The sequence below is a fragment of the Drosophila biarmipes genome, chromosome 3L (assembly GCF_025231255.1).
Source record: "Drosophila biarmipes strain raj3 chromosome 3L, RU_DBia_V1.1, whole genome shotgun sequence".
Classification (NCBI taxonomy): Eukaryota; Metazoa; Arthropoda; class Insecta; order Diptera; family Drosophilidae; genus Drosophila; species Drosophila biarmipes.
The window spans coordinates 7,061,864-7,079,174 of record NC_066613.1 but is presented as its reverse complement, the minus strand read 5'-3'; the positions used below and the strand labels follow the sequence as shown (position 1 = coordinate 7,079,174).

General features: G+C 45.6%; 4 protein-coding genes across 17 annotated transcripts; 2 read left to right on the top strand and 2 right to left on the bottom strand.

Moving 5' to 3' along the window:
• Nucleotides 1-242: 242 nt before the first annotated feature.
• Nucleotides 243-1,665, top strand: LOC108030572 (ubiquitin-conjugating enzyme E2 C). Its single transcript, XM_017103483.3, has 2 exons — nt 243-571; nt 642-1,665. Exons 1-2 carry the CDS (start codon nt 468-470, stop codon nt 1,069-1,071), a joined length of 534 nt encoding a protein of 177 aa, XP_016958972.3. The 5' UTR covers nt 243-467; the 3' UTR covers nt 1,072-1,665.
• On the bottom strand, nt 1,600-3,817 carry LOC108030571 (zinc finger protein 629). 2 transcript variants are annotated; one of them, XM_017103482.3, is made up of 2 exons: nt 3,185-3,817; nt 1,600-2,334 (listed from the first exon to the last, which is right to left on the bottom strand). In XM_017103482.3, the coding sequence occupies exons 1-2, from the start codon at nt 3,668-3,670 to the stop codon at nt 1,663-1,665; spliced, it is 1,158 nt and encodes a 385-aa protein (XP_016958971.1). In that variant the 5' UTR covers nt 3,671-3,817; the 3' UTR covers nt 1,600-1,662. The 2 variants fall into 2 exon arrangements, with proteins under 2 accessions (XP_016958971.1, XP_043951189.2); XM_044095254.2 differs by lacking the exon at nt 3,185-3,817 and adding an exon at nt 2,798-3,151.
• A 233-nt stretch (nt 3,818-4,050) lies between these two features.
• LOC108030568 (citron rho-interacting kinase) lies at nt 4,051-10,969 on the bottom strand. Of its 2 annotated transcripts, none has more exons than XM_017103469.3 (7): nt 10,586-10,969; nt 9,870-10,114; nt 9,449-9,811; nt 8,022-9,389; nt 6,292-7,794; nt 6,037-6,232; nt 4,051-5,968 (listed from the first exon to the last, which is right to left on the bottom strand). In XM_017103469.3, exons 1-7 carry the CDS (start codon nt 10,860-10,862, stop codon nt 4,368-4,370), a joined length of 5,553 nt encoding a protein of 1,850 aa, XP_016958958.1. In that variant the 5' UTR covers nt 10,863-10,969; the 3' UTR covers nt 4,051-4,367. The 2 variants fall into 2 exon arrangements, with proteins under 2 accessions (XP_016958958.1, XP_016958959.1); XM_017103470.3 differs by having other exon boundaries at nt 9,461-9,811.
• A 271-nt stretch (nt 10,970-11,240) lies between these two features.
• Nucleotides 11,241-16,250, top strand: LOC108030570 (protein LSM14 homolog B). Of its 12 annotated transcripts, none has more exons than XM_017103475.3 (7): nt 11,241-11,770; nt 12,698-13,198; nt 13,887-14,419; nt 14,486-14,713; nt 14,938-15,167; nt 15,227-15,588; nt 15,651-16,250. In XM_017103475.3, exons 1-7 carry the CDS (start codon nt 11,650-11,652, stop codon nt 15,656-15,658), a joined length of 1,983 nt encoding a protein of 660 aa, XP_016958964.3. In that variant the 5' UTR covers nt 11,241-11,649; the 3' UTR covers nt 15,659-16,250. The 12 variants fall into 12 exon arrangements, with proteins under 12 accessions (XP_016958964.3, XP_016958966.3, XP_016958970.3 ...); XM_017103477.3 differs by having other exon boundaries at nt 13,875-14,419; nt 14,486-14,683; XM_017103473.3 differs by having other exon boundaries at nt 11,242-11,770; nt 13,875-14,419; nt 15,230-15,588.
• The last annotated feature ends 1,061 nt before the right edge of the window (nt 16,251-17,311 follow it).

The following is a 17,311-nucleotide window of genomic DNA, read 5'->3' as shown; positions in this document are numbered from 1 at the left end:
TTGTAGTAATTCTCCTTGGAACTGTTCCTCCGGCGCCTTACTAAAAGTAAACAATTTAACAAAAATAAATAAAAATTGAAACTATTTTAACGCCCCAATAAAAAAAAGATCAGTTAGTAACAGAAACCTATGTATATACGCCTAATTTATTTCTTTAAATATTTGTCTTATCATTCCGCAGTGTGACCAGGCAGCAGGCGGAAAACATCGATTTCCCCCCAAAAACCTGAAATACAACCCTGCCCAAACACAGTTTCTTCTCGTTCTCCTTCCATTTTGTTTTCACACAAAAGTGAAAAAAATATCCGAAAAAGCAACAGACGCGTATTCCGACCGATCAACAAAATTTCCACTATACAGTACATATAATTATTAGAGATCATTTAAGCCGTTCCGCCACGAAGCGCGCAAAATTAGGACTCCGTGTACCAATAGCGGATAGCATCCAAATAGCATCCTACATAGCCATGGCGCAGAATATCAGCCCCGAACAGAGCGGAGCAGGAGGCGGGGGCACCAAGCATAGCGATGACTCCTTGCCCGTGAAAGACAATCACGCCGTGAGTAAAAGGTGAGTAGCACATGGTTTGGAGCGCCCCGTGGAGCACTCAATAATCCCTGTAATCCCCCGTTGCCCCCAGACTGCACAAGGAACTGATGAATCTGATGATGGCCAACGAGAAGGGCATTTCGGCGTTTCCGGACGGCGAGAACATCTTCAAGTGGGTGGGCACCATAGCGGGTCCGCTGAACACCGTGTACTCGGGGCAGACGTACCGCCTGTCCCTGGACTTCCCCAACTCCTACCCGTACGCGGCGCCCGTGGTCAAGTTCCTGACGTCCTGCTTCCATCCCAACGTTGATCTGCAGGGCGCCATCTGCCTGGACATCCTGAAGGACAAGTGGTCGGCCCTATACGATGTGCGCACCATTCTGCTGTCCATACAATCCCTGCTGGGCGAGCCGAACAACGAGAGTCCACTGAATGCGCAGGCCGCGATGATGTGGAACGACCAAAAGGAGTACAAAAAATATCTAGACGCCTTCTATGAGAAACACAAGGACACCTAGAGTTGGCGACGCAGTCCTATCCTATGCTCATATTGCGGCGTATTTATTTACATATAGTGCAAGCAACTCCACTCATCCGACCCTACTGCCAATCATCATCAATCACCACCGTATCACCGAACCAATTCAACATCGTTTAATGCTGATATTTCCTTGGCAAAGAACCCCGTGCATTTCTTATGTAATTGTCGATCGATAGACGGAAAATCTGGTTTTTATTCTCATTTTTTTCCTCCCACAAATTAATGATATATGAATGTATTGGTAATGTAATTTTAAAACTGTCCGTTCTTTAAGATTAAGCATAAATTTTAGTTAATTGTTTTTATACACATCATTTTGGAACGAGCGCCTTCGCCGCCCGCCTTTTGTACTGATGATTTTTAAGCGACTGTGCTACACCGGCCATTATGTGAATGTTAGCTAATTTTAGGGCAGCCTAACCGATTCAACCACTCGTCTTAGTATCTCCATTCATGCGGCATTATCCCAACTACTGGTGTAACAAATTCCAAGAAATTCGAATCATTGTAACAGTTGAGTTAGCTTGATGTTATTGAAACCACAAATAAAACAAATTATTGAACTACATTATCCGCTGGCCACCTCGTGTTTTTTCAGGTGAGTGCTGAGGGTTGAGCTGCTCCTGAAAATGCGTCCGCACTTTCGGCACCTGAGTAGGGTCTTGTTGCCGTGTCTTCGCTGCGTATGGTCCACCATGTTCTCCTTGGTGTAGAATCTATGGTCACAGAAATCGCAGGAGTACTTCCGATACTCCTCGTTTCCATGGATCCTTTTGTGACGTGTGAGAAGGGCCCTGCGCACAAAGGACTTTCCGCACTGTTCGCAAATGTGCAGGGAGTCGGAGGTATCTGGCCTATGAGTCACTTGGTGTGCCCTCTTTGAGTGATATTTGAGACTTCGATCAGCTGTGTACACTTTATTGCAGTTCGGGCAGGGATAGGTTGCCCTCGCGGACGGATTATGATGCCTCTCCCGCAGGTGCGTGTCTAGCAGATTGGCCCTCGCATAACTCTTGGCACAATGGACGCAGGTATACGGTTTCAGACCCTCGTGTTGCTTCATGTGGGCCTCCAGCAGCGCGGATTTGTAGAAGCCTCGGCGGCATATGCTGCACTCGAGGGTGAGTCTTTCACCTCTCCGTCTCCTTCCTTTCAGCAACTTTCTAATGGACGAAACGGGTAACATCTCTTTTCCAATATCCTGTTTGGCAGCCTCGTCCTCAATTATGTATACCTCCTCCTAGAAATTAGGAGTAATAAGTACTAGAGCCAAAAAGAGTTTGGTGGTGGGTTAGGATATACATTCTAGTTGTTTATAAAGCGGTTAGTCTGCCAAAACAAATAATCTGTTATCATATCATTCTTTTTTAATCTTATCGTTTTTATTAGAGCGTGGAAAAAGTTAAATCGGAAGTTTCTTAACATCAATGGAATCTTGCTACTGCTTACTTTTATTAAAATATTTGTTTGATTAAAATCCAGAGTAATGAAAACAATAATTTTTTTTACATTTATTTTAATTACATCTTTTTTATCTTTTCCTCGATGATAAGTTTAGGCTTATTATATACTTAACTAGGCTCCAATGTTATAATGGAATACAAAATACTAATAAAACACTAAAGAACTGTATTTAAATTTAATATAAATGGAATATGATTCTCAACTTTCAGCGCTACAATTTAACAAAGTTCAAAACAAACCATTAATTTCCGAGCCACCCTTAATAATTTCTGAGCAGAACACCTTGAATACATAAGAAGTAATTGAGATACTTTTGGAATGTATTAAAAATAAGCATTTAATTTTGGAGCCGTCAATAACTGTTTATATTTGAGCTAATTTCTAACGAACTATACATGTGTGTGGAGTGGAAAAATTAAAAATAACCGATAGATTAGACCTGCCTCCTTTTCGGACCCTATCACATCAAACATCCAGACACAAACAAAAATAGTATATCACAAACAAACCCAAATGTTTATGTTTATGGCGGCGAACGGGGAAGTATTGTCTTTGCTGCTAGGCAACACCTCAAGCACCGATAGATAAGATTAGGGGAGGTGCACTTGGGCCCAGATAAAACTCACAATCTCTTCGGCTGATTCGCTGCAGGGTGCGTCCATGTGGGCTTCCTGATTAGTGGACTCATGGCTTTCCGAGGGGGTATCCAAGAGGCGTGTATTGATATCATTCTGATTTTTAGTGCACTCAAAGTCGATGTCTAGGAGCAGCTTCTCAAAATTGCGCAAGGACTCTTCGCACATGCGTTGAAAGTCGTGGAATTTTTGCACCAGTTGGTAGCAGCATTCGCAGATGCTTTTCAGGACCAACTGGGGTGGCAAGTCTTCGTCCTGCGGAGCGAATGCCTTCTCCGGATCGCCTCCAGTGCAGCCGAAATACTTCCTAGCCAAGTCCTCTTCGCTGTCCAGGTGGTACGAGGCATCCTGGGGCCCCAGCAGCACCAGACAGGCTCGGCAAATCATCGTCTTGGTCACATCTCGACCATCCATTCCAGAGGTAGTCGAGTCCGCGACCATGCGACCCGCGCACAGATTCAGCATCGATTCAAACATCGTTGTCGGAGGGCGCTCCCCTTAACCGGCGCAGAACAAATTGAAATCAATTGTCACAATTTAGGGAGCTGGGTACTGCTGCAGTCCGGCGTCCAGCGGCGACCCCCTCAATCGCAGTAATGCCAGCGGAGAGCAGACGCTAAGCACCACGATTTCTTTTCGCCCGGCATAGCGGGACAATAAAAGCTGTGCCGGAAAAGCTACTTGGGATCAGCCCCAAAAGCTTGGCGACAACCAAAACTATCCCCCAAAAGCTATCCTGTAAGGGGTTCAAGTTCAACTGACTACAATTTTTTTAATAAATACATAATAATTTTGTTACTACTTTTTTTTAACAAAATTCAGTAAACCGCAGAAAAAGTTAAAGCATTATTTCTATCTATGTGGTTCACTATTTTGTTTATTAACCGCACAAATGGTGTTATTAATTAACATATAGTAATATATTTAAAATTAATTCAATTTTATTCCATTTGAAAGTGTCAAGATAGTGATAAAGAAAGTTTTATTTGTGAATACAGCACACAACGTACGTAAATAATATTAAAATCATGTTTCTTCCAATTTATCAAATTATTTCGGAGATGGTCAAAAAACGACTTTAAAAATAAAAAAATCTTAGCTTAATAATTAAGTACTACTGAGATTGTAGCAATACAATTTTTCTTCTTTTACCTTGAGAAGATCAGCTAATAATCTACAAACTATTGCCGGTCATAGTTGAACCCAATGTCACCGAAGTAGCCACCGAAGAAATGGTCTCCATAGAAATATTAAACTTCTTCTTGAACGCCTGCATAGTATCCAAAAGATAGATCTTCTGTGTTCCGTTGCAAGGTCTCTGATCAATCGCCACGGCATACAGATTGACATCTCCACTGTTCGCCAGCAGAGTGGACATGTAGTGGGGCACGTATACGCGCTGCAGCTCCGGCGACTCGGAATTCTCCGAAGAATTGTCCTCGTTCGCCAGTTCCTTACTGAACGAACGATGCAAGCGGACAATCTGCACGCTTTGGTAGTGGGCAATAAACAAGAAGGGCTCGCGGTATACAAAACCAGTGGGTGCATACACCCAGTTCAAGTCGTAGGGCCTTGATCTGCAGCCGAACTCATCCACAAAGACCCCACACTCGGCAAAGCAAAGGAGGTATTCCTGCCGAGAAATTCGGACAGCCGTAACAGGCTGACACTTGGCAGTGTTCTCCATGGATTTATCAGACAGATCCACAAACTCCTCAGCTGTGTAATTGTCCAAATCGATCTCGTAAAACTTATCCGAACTCACAATAGCTGAATGGCGCGTGAAGAATATAGAGGTGACTGGGGTGGCCGTGTCCAAGGCTCGAACAGGCTTGAACATATGCAACTTAAGATCGTACTTCAGGATGACAATCCTTGTCGAAGTGGCCGCAATGGCCACCGAATCCAAAGCATTCTCCGCCTCATCGGAAATCAGCACCAGCTTCCACTTTTCCGATGGAGTGCGATTGGCAAATGGCAGCTCAATGGCAGATGTTTCTAGCACAGGCTTATGACAAGTACTGGAGCTCTGGCAGCGCGATTCCAGCTGGCGGTAGTCGCACTGGTAGAGCTTCTCGCCCACTGTGCCCACCATGATTGCCTTCGCCAGACGCTTGCAGATGGACATGCAGCTCACGGACTCGAGACCAGAAATATGCACTAGTCGCTGAGAGTCCAAGTGATAGGCATATAACCCAGTGTTGCAGCCCAACAGGAGGATTTGCTGCTCAGCCACTTCGAAGGCGCAGTTTACTTCAATCTCCTTTCTAGCAGCCTGGTCATCTTGACTATCGGCACTGTAGACCAGCGACCCAATGTACTCGCCGCTGCTTGTAGTAACATCACCGCTGTTCAGATTCAAGCTCGATGCAGATGGAAGGCTGCTAAGATCGTCAGCTGGTGGAGCTGTTGGCTTCGATCCGCAATTTCCCTGGACATTGGATCGACACTTACGGTGCGTCACATCTTTGCACTCCTTGCATTTCCAGAAGGGGGAGCCGGCAACAATGGCCTTGCCACAAACCACGCAATCGGCTGCATCTACCTTCGACTCTTGTAGCGCCAGTTCGAAACGGTGATGAACCTGGTCTTCAATGGCAGCCTTAGTTGACTTTTCTGTGGTCTTCAACTCCACTTGGCTAGTGGTGCGCTTCAAAGACGAATGCTTTTGCGGAGATCGCGGCACGACGGCAATGCTCACTGGTCTCTTCTTGGGTGCATCGCTGTCACCATTTGCAGCAGCCGACTTACAAGGGGAACGCAAGGTTGCAGTTCCTAAAAAAGGGCACCATGAGGAATTGAATAAAATACAAATGTTTAACCTTTATCTAAATAAAACTTACCATTTAACTGGGCCAGCTGCTCCTTTAGCATACTGTTCAGCTTTTGTTCTCGCTTTAGTTCCTCCTTTAGAGCGCGATAGAGAATAGAAGACTCCACATCGTTGGATGATATGTTCTCCTTGTTGTTGTGGCTGGAACCGAATATCTTGTCAGCCAGGGTTTTCTTCTTTTTGGAGGACAGATCCTCTACTTTAAGCTAAAAACATATTGATTTAGTACCTTGAATTGTATCCCAAAATAATAAATTAGCAATACCTGAAGGTAATCAATTAGTTTTTTGTGCTGGGCTAGAGTGGCATTCGACTTGATGTCACGTTGCACATAGAACTGCTCCTTCTCGGCCAAAGTGTCCTGGATGGAATCGATCTCCGCGTGCAGTTCTGCTTGAGCGGACTCTAAGTCCCTTATATTCGCCTGGAGGTTGCCCACTTCCTCTTTTTTATGGAAAAGCTCGCTAAGAATACGCGCGTTTTCTTCCTTCAGACTAATCATTTCCCGATCAGTATCCGCTGTTTGGGCTTCGTAATTGGCATTTTGACCGTCCAGAAGATCTGCTCGCTCTTGGGTGGCAAACAGCACGTTTGTCTGCTCCATTAGCTGATCCTGCTGAGCCACAAGCTTTTTCTGCTGCTCCTTGAGGTTCAGGCGAAGCTCCTCTATTTCCGATGCCAGCACTTGAGCGCGCTGCTCTGCTAGGCGCTTTTCAGATTCAATTGCAGAGAGTTCCTTTCTTAGTTCAGTCAACTGATCATTTCGCTCCCTTAATTTTCCATGAAGCGTGTCTAGCTGCGACTTCTGGGATTTATTCCGATCCTGCTCGGACTTAAGCATATTTTCAACCTCTGTTAGTTGGCCGTCGGTGATACTGCAAGCGTACTTCAACCTCTGGAAGTTCTCCGTGAGCTGCTTAAGTTCCTTCTGCAAAGCCAGGCTGGAATCATTAGCTTTCCTACTTTTTTCACGCTCCTCCTGCAGCTCCCGCATGGTATTCTTCTGCTCCAAAGTGATTCCATCAAAACGGGTTTGTATTTGCTTTAGCTTCTGACGCAGTTCACTCTCCTGCTGCTCTAATTTGTGCACATTAGCCAAGTGCTCGATTATCTCCGACTTGCATTTCATGCGCTCCTGCTCGGCCTTTTCCCACTGACGGTGTTCCTTGAGGACATCCCTTTTGGCAGCTGCCAGTTCCTGTTTGAGCTCTTCGATACGCGATTCCCGCTGGCGAGTTTCCTCCTGGGATGACTTTAGCATTCTCTGTGATTCCTCGTTGGCGTTTTGTGCCTTCTTGACGCGATCCTCGGTGAGTTCCATGCGTCGAGCCAGTAATTTCTTCTCGGACAAAGCTTCCTCGAGCTGCTTCTCCACTTTCCAGAGCGAAAGATTTGCAGTGCGCGCCGCCTGACGTTCAACTATCATCTGTTCCCGTACTGCTGCCAGTTTGTCTTCCAGTTTCTCGTTCTGTCGCTCGAGCATATCTCCCACGGTTTCGTTTTCCTGCTTACGGGATGAGTGGGATTTTGTGGGAGAGAGGCTCTGCTCGTTGAATCGCTCCAGCATTTGCTCCAGTTTATTGACCAGTGTCTGAAGCTGATCAGCGCGTCCTTTTTGGTGGGTTTCACCCTCTTTGGCGGCTATCAAGTCAGCGCGCAGTTGATCCTCGATGGCGTTCAGTTCGGTCAGAGAACCAGGTGCAGTTTCAAATGGAGAATTTTGCGAAGCTAGCGAAGATTCAGCCAGCTGGCAGCGGCATTCCGCAAGCTATGTTAAAAAAAATGTTAGTGTTACTTAAAAATATACAAATTAGATCCCCTTAAATAGTTTTATATACCTATTTTATAGTTATGGAAGTAATTAATTAAGTTTTCTTTCGTTCGACGTGAAATGCCGCCTGAAGCAAAGCATGCTTGCATGCATGATATTAATTTTAACATATCATAAGTAATTTTTTACGATGAAATAATTTTTCTAATTAAATAACCACCAACCTGCAGTTCCCTCTCAAGACGATGACATTCTGCTTTCACTTCTTGAGCTTCGTTTTCCTTTAGCTGCAGCTTCGTCTCCAATTTCACTTTCTCCGCATGAAGTTCGTTATTTGAGGCGATCTCCTGGTTTAGTCGCCGCAATATTTCCTCAATGTTTCTCTCGGTGGCGTTCTTAGCTTCCTGTGTTGATTTTGTGGAGGAGATGGACTCGTCCAGTTCCGTACGTATTTCCTTTATCTCCATTGTCATGCGGCGATGTGTATCCTGTGAGTCACGAACTTTCTTCCGGAGCTCCGCCAGCTTTTGCTCATATGATTCTGTAATTTGGCGCTTCTGCTCCTCGTTATTGGCCTCGGATTTAAGATTCTGCTCCTTCAGCTGCTGCAGCATGTCCTTGTAGTTCTGCAATTTCATGGAAATATGCTTGCACTCTTCGAACTTGGCATTGAACTCCAGCTCACGGGCATCCAACTTCTGCAGCGTGGATGCCAGCTCTTGCTTTTTGTCGGCCAATTGCTTCTCATATCGTTGTTCCGAGGCGATCTTGGCTTCCTCGTACTTCTGGCGATTTAAGCGAAGTAGATCGGTTATAGTAGCCTCCTTTTTGGACCACATCTCCTCGTCTATTTTAGCCGAACTCTGAAGAGTCTTGATTTGTGTCTTGCAGGTGCTTAGCTCCATTGTTTTCTCTTTAATTATTTGCTGCAGCTTTTTTATTTCCATTTTGGCATCAGCTACCACCTGAGACTTGCTTTCGGTATTCTTAAGAGATTGCTGTGCCCGCAAAAGTTCCTGTTTGAGCATGGCAATCTCGTTTTCTCTAGTCTTCAATTTTTGGAGCAGATCTTTCAGTTTCTCCTGCAACTTTTCATCAGTAGCAGCCGAAATTGCTGACTTCTCCATATGCACAAAACTGTATCCTATGAACGGCAGATCCTTACCACTAAAATCATTGGATTTCATGTTGGTAGTGAGCGATTTTTTAGCCACTCCCTGCTCTCTGCGAGTTTTTAGCCGAGTTCCGTCCTCGAAATTGGAGGTGTCATCGTCAGACCTAACAGTTGGTATTATGGGAGGCACCTGCGAGCGAATGGAACTCCACGGAACGTCGTCGAAGAAGGGGTGCTTCTTAATACGCTCGTAGGAAAGTCGCCTTGAGGGATTCGTGACCAGTGACTCAATAAGATTTCTGTAGTTAAGGGACACCTTCAAATCGGTGGGAAAGCTAATCAGCTCTTTTAGGTGACTCTCCTCGCAATGAGAGAGAATTTTGGAATAGGTCTCGTGCACGTTATCTTCGTGGAAAGGCGTTGTCTCGCAAATTAGTTCGTAGCCAATAATGCCCATTGACCAGTAATCGCAGCTTACCTAATTAATGGTTATACGTTTTAGCTATGAACTTTGCAAGCCAAGCTCTGCGATCGTACAGTTCTACTCACATCGTGCATCGATTTGGACAACTTGTAGGTGGATATCGTCTGCAGTAGCTCGGGAGCTATGTAATCAGGTGTTCCCACGGGAGACAAGCTCAGTACATGGCCATCCCGGTCCAGGGCTGCGGCGTTTCCGAAATCAGCCAGTTTGATGTGTCCGAAGCGGTCAATCAGTATATTCTCCGGCTTTATATCCCGATGCACATAGCCCATCTCGTGCAAAGTGTGCAGGGCCACTGTTAGCTCGGCCAAATAGAAGCGAGCCAAGTCCTCATCGAAGGGACCGTGCCGGGACATTAAGCTGAGCAGATCTCCTCCAGGCATATACTCCATTATCAAGTACAGGTTGTCGTTGTCCTGGTAGATGTATAATTAAATTAACTATTGAAAATAAATGGATGTATAAATAACAAACCTGAAATGCGTACTGTAGATTGATCAGCCACTCGGAATTGCGGGTGGACATGATATCTCGCTCCTCCTTGACTTGCGATGTCGTCACCACAGACTTTTTGATCTTTTTCATGGCGTATATATCATTGGTTTGGCGCTCGACCACGAGATGAACGTTGCCAAAGTATCCCTGGCCAATAAGCGTCTTGACGAGGAAGTCATCGGCATTCACACGGAGCTTGCGGGTCTCCTCCACAATGGGACGAACTGGATGGATAAAGAGTATAGTGATAAAACATCTAGTCGTGGTCTAAACTATTTTTAAAGATTATTATTATTAATTGGAATTTATATTACTTTTTGTTTCTCTATGTATAAATATTATAATGTGATCAGAATACTAAACATTTTGTAAAACACTGGCTTATCCCTCGGGAGCAGTTATACATATATCCTCTTTCTTAAGTGAAGGAAGAGTCTTAAGTTTGGTTTGCTATTATAAAAATTGGTTTATGTGGGCAGACCCGTAAAACCCCCTAAAGCTTCCTATAACAAAACTGGGTTAATATGGACAGGGCCACAGCACTGGTTAACAAAAATAAGGCTACAACTCGACATGGGATTAGATAGTGTATTCTGAGTTCTGTGGCATTTTAAGATGCAATGGTGGCATAAATCCTTTTGGAAACTGAACCCACATCCCAAACCCCTGCAGGCCGCTGTGCAATGTTGACTCACATTTGTTGACAAACTCCGCGATGTTGCGATCGCGCTTCTTCAGCGTGTCCTTGTCGCACTCGTTGTACAGCAGGCAGAAGGCGTCCAGGAGTCCCTCGCGGCAGATGGCCTCGGCCACGGCGGCGCTGGTGGTGGGCACGGGAATGATGCTCCTCCTGGAGGAGGCGGAAGCCCCAGATCCGGCGGGCTTGGCACAAATGACGCCAGCTCCTTTCCCGAGAATCAGGTTGTTCAGGCGCGCAGTGCGCACACTTATGGGCTCCAGCTTGGGCGGCATGATGAACTGCTTGTGGCTATAAACTTTTCACATCAACAATGAATTCACAAATCCGCAAAATGCCAGCGCATCCCCGTTGCCGTTTTGCTTTGAATGGGGAAAAAAAGAAGCGCCTAGGGAAGCCGAGAAAACCAGGGACGCACACTCAGGTTGTAGGGTTGCAATTAGGGCTGCGAACAGGGTTGCCCAGGGGGAATGCCTAATTTTATTCAATTTATGCGCAGAAACGCACTTTATGCAAGCTATTTATATCTTTACCAAGGTGCCGCGGCTTTTCCTTTGTCCCGCCGCCAAAGTAAACAGAAACAGTTCATATTATTACCGCGCTGCCGCCGCTGCTGCCTTCCGCCCGCGCTTTCCAACACCGTCGCGGCACTCGCCCGTTTTCATCGTTCATTTTCGACGGGTAGGTTTTCGCAGACGGACGGAGCTAAGATTTGTGCATCGAAAATTGCAATTTTCACATCTAAAGCCGTGTGTGCTGCACCACAGACATTGGAAAAGCGTTTGCCGCTCTTGTGCGCACAGCCAGCTCCACAAAGCAGACGCGGCCGGAAGGCGATTGGCCGCAAATTCGACCTGCAACTGGAGGGCAATTGCGTGTGAAAAAAGCGAAAAAAGTAAAGAAAAAAAGAGCAGAGGCAGAGGCCTGAGACCGTCGAGAAATCGTTGTCGTCGCGCTCGCTACAATTGTTTGCTTTTGGCCAGAGAAATTCGTGGGCCTGTTGGCAGAAGCACTTAATAACATAGTTTGTACGGTGTGAGTGCGCAGTGAAGTACAGCCAAGATGAGCGGGGGATTGCCGGAGTTGGGCTCCAAGATCAGCCTCATTTCCAAGGCGGACATCCGATACGAGGGCCGCCTGTACACCGTGGATCCGCAGGAGTGCACCATTGCGCTCTCGAGTGGTAAGTATTTCAGTAGCGCCCCCAGAATCTCCCACGTAATTGCTAAATATACGGGATATATGTGGGTGCCGTAATCTGCGCCAAAGAATCCCTGTAAAAAACGGTTCATCGCAAAAGAAAATGGACTCTTTCCACTTCTCTGTGTGCGCTCCCCTTTTTTCGTTTCTTTTTGTTAGTTTTACAGTAATTTCATACTCTGCCGAGTGTGCAGTTCCCGCTCTCTCCCTCGCGCTCTCACTTATGCTTTTTGTTTGTCATGTTGGCTTTGGCCTGTTTTTGTCTCTCGCTTGTTGTACAGTGTTGCTTTTGGTTTTACATGGCACACATACACGTATGCGGCATCTCGACACACTCACACTCGCCCACCCCTGCGAACCTCCAATGCAATTGTTTATTTGCAAAAACAATTTCGATTTGGCGCCAGATAACGGGATCTACGGGCTCCCGTTAAGAGTGTCAGTGCCCTGCAAAGGCAAAAAGGAGGAGCGGAGGAGAACGCACAAATACCGGCAAACATGCGTTTCCCGGTTGAGGTTAAATAGGAAACGCGGCCTAACCTTAATGGGTTTACTTGGGACTGCACTTTTATATTTTGGGTTTAAAACGATCTAATTATATAATGCATCGTGTCTAGAATATTCTACCAAAATTTCAAATCAACTGGGGTAGCAAGGAAAGAGCTGTAGCCCTTGGAAGCTGGGCTTTCGGGAAACTATTATAAGATAGACATACTGGAAAGGAAAAGCCATGTTCTTAAAAACTTGTTGATATGTATTTTTTTAAAAGTTCTACCATCAGTGGGTGATAAAATACTTTAAAAATTTTAAATGTTTGGAACATTTAAAACTCCTAATATCCTTAATATATGACTATGTTTGATCGAACTAGTTCTAACTCAACCTCTTCCATTCGTCTTCCCTTTCCTAGTGCGGTCCTTCGGCACGGAAGATCGCGACACCCAGTTCCAGATAGCTCCGCAGTCGCAGATCTACGACTACATCCTCTTCCGGGGATCGGACATCAAGGACATTCGCGTCGTTAACAACCACACGCTGCCGCACCACAATGACCCGGCGATCATGCAGGCGCAGCTCCAGAACGGACCGCCCCAGATGCCGCAGCACTTCCCCATGCCCAGCGGGATGAACGCTCCGCCGCAGCAGCAGCAGCAGGTGCCGTCGCAGCAGCAACCGCCCCAAATGCCAGGTGGAGGTGGAAGTGGTGGCGCCGGCGGTGCTCCCGGAGGAGGAGCCCCCGGCTACGGCAACGGCAATCCGTTCGGCAACCTGGGCGTCCCCAGTCTGGCCAGCATGGTGGGAAACACGGGCGGATCGCTCGCTCCCGGCTCTGGAGCCCCGGGCAACGGACCCTTCATGCACATCGGCGGCAACCAGCAGCAGCAGAAGCCCCAGCAGCAGAAACAGCCAAGTGAGTTCGGTTAGAAAGGACTTCTTAATCACATTGCTTACATTAATATAGGGACAATTATAGTACATTTTCACTTTTTAATTATTCCACTTTGCACTTTTAACATATTTCTATAACATACATATCCGGATTATACTTCAGAACGTGGTTCCCATTTTCTTGTTAAATATATTTTTTTTAGATAAGAAAACAAATTTGTTTTAATGCTGAAAAGCACATTCTTAGGCATGTGAACTGTTAATTTGTTATAGTAAGAAACCAATATTTTTTTATGTTGTACCTTTATATCAAGAGGTTTTTTATATCCAATGTTTTTCAATAACATACATTGAAAAATATTGATTGGTTTTCGATAAGTTGAGAACTAACAATTAGCTTTTATCTTATCCGATATTGTGTATTAACAAATGCCTGTGCGGCTGATAAAAACTGTATTTTCGTTTCGAAATAGGCGATTATGTCAATATACATTTTTTATAGATGTTCCAAGACAATGCCACCTGCAAAGTGTAGTATTTACCTCAAATGGCTTCTTTAAATAGATCAATTATTTATAAGGGTTTGCTTTGTTTTAATAGTATGATATTAAAATTTATTTAAATCTAATTCATATTTTGACGCCTGCACGCATTACTCTCTCCTTCTCGTTCTCGTTGCGTCCTCTATATGTGTATAGTTTCCGTTCTAGACATGCTGGCCGGAGCCTCGCGCTCGACGACGCCCATCAGCCTCATTGTGAGTCCCACGGCGGAGCTGACCCAGCAGCAGCAGCTACACCAGCAGCAGAACGCTGGCCAGGGTGGCAACGGACGCGATGCAGGACATAAGCGCCAGAACCACCAGCAGCACCAGAATCAGCAGCAGGCGCAGCAGCAGCGCGGCGGTCCTAGCCACAACAACATGCAGCAGCAGCAACAGCGCGGCGGAAGTGGCTCGGACTTCTACAATCAGCAGCGGGATCGCCGTGACTCCGGTCGTCAGTTGGATAACAACTTTAGCAACAACTACAACAATAATCAGCGCAATCGCGGCGGTGGGGGCAATGGAATACAACAGCAGCAGCAGCGTGGCGGAAACGGCGGTGGCGGAGCCGGTGGAGGAAGCGGAAATGGAGGTGGTAACAACGCAGCCTGGAACATGCACCGCGGTGGCCAGAACTCGAACAACATGATGATGCGTAATCGTGGAATGGGATCCCGAGGCCCCATGCGACCCAATCAGGTATGACGACAAGTCACTTTATTTTGTATATGTAGTTTGTTAACCTTTGCGATTGTACTTACACAGGGCTATCGTCCGCAGTCGGCCAATCAGAACAAGCCTCGCAACAAGATCAAGTTCGAGGGCGACTTTGATTTCGAGCAGGCCAACAATAAGTTCGAGGAACTGCGCTCCCAGCTTGCCAAGCTCAAGGTGGCCGAGGATGCCGCCGCCAAGCCAACCACCAACTCGACGGCAACCACTGCAACTGCAACCAATGAGCAGGTGGGTGAGAAGGTCGAAGGCGTCCATACAGTAAGTCCAGAACACATTTTTTATGTTTTCAACACATATTATTATTAAATATAGTTTTCTGATTCTTTAAATAAACTAAAAGTGCTTAGAGCTCCACATTTGCACATATGGTGCTTTCGTTAGAAAGTAACTTTACTTCCCTTCTTTAAAAGCATACTAACATAGTATAACCCAAGATCTCAAATCTCCAGAGTCACTCACCATTTTCTCTCACCTATTTGCAGTTGAACGGAGAGACGGACAAGAAGGATGACTCTGGCAACGAGACCGGCGCTGGAGAGCACGAGCCCGAGGAGGATGACGTGGCTGTGTGCTACGACAAGACCAAATCGTTCTTCGACAACATCTCGTGCGAGGCTGCCCAGGATCGCAGCAAGAACAAGAAAAACGATTGGCGCCAGGAGCGCAAGTTGAACACCGAGACCTTCGGAGTGTCATCGACCCGGCGGGGCAGGTTGGTTGCCCTAAAGAAACCATCCATATGAGCACCTCATCATTTAAATATATTCAAAGCAGCTACCGCGGACGCAACCATTACTACAACAACAATGGCAACATGGGCGGAGCGGGCAACGGCGGCATGAACTCGGGGTACGGAGGTGCGCCCGGCTACAACCGGAACAACTATCGCATGGGCGGCGGCGGCAACTTCCGCAACAGGTCCAACAATCGCAACAACGGCGGCGGCAGCCGTGGCGGCAACGGCATCCCAAGCATCACCAACGGCAATGCCAATACGGCTGCAGCACTGAAGGCGGCCAACAACGTGGGACCGGGGTCCAATGCCACGGACTCCAATGCACCGAGTGCCACAACCACGACGACAAAGTCGACGTCCCTCTTGCCAGAGCAGACGCAAAAGGTGGCGGCAGTTTGTGAGTAGTCACCAGCTCTGTGTTAACTACGGAAGGTATAAACGAAACCTCTGCCCTTACAGCTCAATAGTGCCGCCCAGCTAGTGGAGAACCACTTTAAATAACCCAATTGATAAACGCGAATTGAGAAGAAAGTAAATATCCTATTCTTTGCAAAGCTTATTATTCGAAGCAACCCAATCAACCGACCGACCGACGATCGACGACACACAGGCTCTTATTATCAGGAATTTCGAGTTATGGATCTAACGGCATAATATATTTGTATAATTAAAATTAGTGTTACAATTCTCACGACGTCCTGGGGCGCACTCCGCAGCCCGCCCACCACCGTGTGCTCGGCGATGATGATGATGATGAATGCGAACCGGCCATCTGTTAGGTTTTGTGTAAATGGCTGGTTCCAACGCCTTTCGCTGAGCAGAAGACACGGTACTGATAACGAGGAGATAATGGCACGCCTACATACATACATATATTTAGTAATAGATGTGAAGAACTTAGTAAGCATAAGTATGAAAAGCTACAAACAAGGAGAATTAGCGGCGGAGTCGATAACAATAATGAAATTATGGAGCAACCAATTAAATCCATGGAATTCCCAAAACCAAAATAAAAGCTAATTAATACGTTTTTATTTGAATGAAAGAAAAGAAAACCGATTGTAATACTGTATTTCTTGTGGGCGTAAAACATCGACCGACACTCGAACCGTTTTACTAGCATTTAAACATATTATTTAAGAGCATTTTAAATATAAAAGTTAAATAAAATCGGCAGCTACGCTTGTTGGAAAAGCACAATTGTAAAAAGTCAATCCAGCCCAGCTGAAGAGTGAAGTCTCCAGAAATGTGAAAAATATAACCAACCAGTAGAAAATTTGTAATTTTTTTAAAGTATGCCAGAGAAGCCCAAAAGTTTACTTTTCGTACAGTTTTTTTTTCTGATCTCGGCTGGGCTATAAATTGCACGTTCTTTCGCCACGCCTGTAACGAAATGTATGCTTACGATTTGAAATTTGAAACAATGCGATGTTCTCGATGTAAATGTTAAGATTGTGTGATTACTGGCTGCTCCGGTTGAAATCGAGGCCTTGAAACCGAGTAAATTACGTGTGTGCATGCATAAGTTTCCAGCTGGAGTCCCTTAGATATTCGTTTGTTATCCTTGTATCCAGATATATATTTATATTGAATTCAGCACAAACCGCCGAGTGCCGAATAGAGTCCACTCCGGGTATCGGAGGACAGTAGTTAACACGCACTTTCAGAGACGGGAGGGAGAGGAGTAAACACATTTCAATATTATGTAATCATAAATTATGTATCTAATTGTATGTAATATGTATATCTCCATATATGCTCACCCTGATTAGCTCTACATATGTATGTATGTATATAAATACGCAACTATCGAGTTAAACACGGAGAAACGTTTCGCAAGTAATGGCTAAATTGTAAAGACTACCACGTATTGAAATTAAACTGAATACCATGTAATAAAAGATAATTGAATTCAACAGTAAGCAACTACGGTTAACATTTTCATTGTACCATTGGCACGAAGTCGCGATAGCTTTCGCAATTTCCGACGCAGTCTCGAGAACAAGCGGATCGTTGAACCCTCGGATTAATGCATGAGCCTCTGTACAATGACCTAGAAATTCGATTTAACTCCCGCCCCTAATATTAAATACAGTATAATTTTATAACGACATTATTAA

Excerpts from the sequence above, each read along its gene's own strand:
- LOC108030568 (XM_017103469.3), bottom strand. The coding sequence starts at position 10,862 with ATGCCGCCCAAGCTGGAGCCCATAAGTGTGCGCACTGCGCGCCTGAAC. Across the intron at positions 10,115-10,585 it reads CGCGGAGTTTGTCAACAAAT|TTCGTCCCATTGTGGAGGAG; the intron begins GTGAGTCAACAT and ends TTATCCATCCAG. Across the intron at positions 7,795-8,021 it reads GTCTTGAGAGGGAACTGCAG|CTTGCGGAATGCCGCTGCCA; the intron begins GTTGGTGGTTAT and ends TTTTTAACATAG.
- LOC108030572 (XM_017103483.3), top strand. The coding sequence starts at position 468 with ATGGCGCAGAATATCAGCCCCGAACAGAGCGGAGCAGGAGGCGGGGGC. Across the intron at positions 572-641 it reads AATCACGCCGTGAGTAAAAG|ACTGCACAAGGAACTGATGA; the intron begins GTGAGTAGCACA and ends CGTTGCCCCCAG.
- LOC108030570 (XM_017103472.3), top strand. The coding sequence starts at position 11,650 with ATGAGCGGGGGATTGCCGGAGTTGGGCTCCAAGATCAGCCTCATTTCC. Across the intron at positions 14,714-14,937 it reads AGGTCGAAGGCGTCCATACA|TTGAACGGAGAGACGGACAA; the intron begins GTAAGTCCAGAA and ends ACCTATTTGCAG. Across the intron at positions 15,168-15,226 it reads TCATCGACCCGGCGGGGCAG|CAGCTACCGCGGACGCAACC; the intron begins GTTGGTTGCCCT and ends ATATATTCAAAG.
- LOC108030571 (XM_017103482.3), bottom strand. The coding sequence starts at position 3,670 with ATGTTTGAATCGATGCTGAATCTGTGCGCGGGTCGCATGGTCGCGGAC. Across the intron at positions 2,335-3,184 it reads GCGAATCAGCCGAAGAGATT|GAGGAGGTATACATAATTGA; the intron begins GTGAGTTTTATC and ends CCTAATTTCTAG.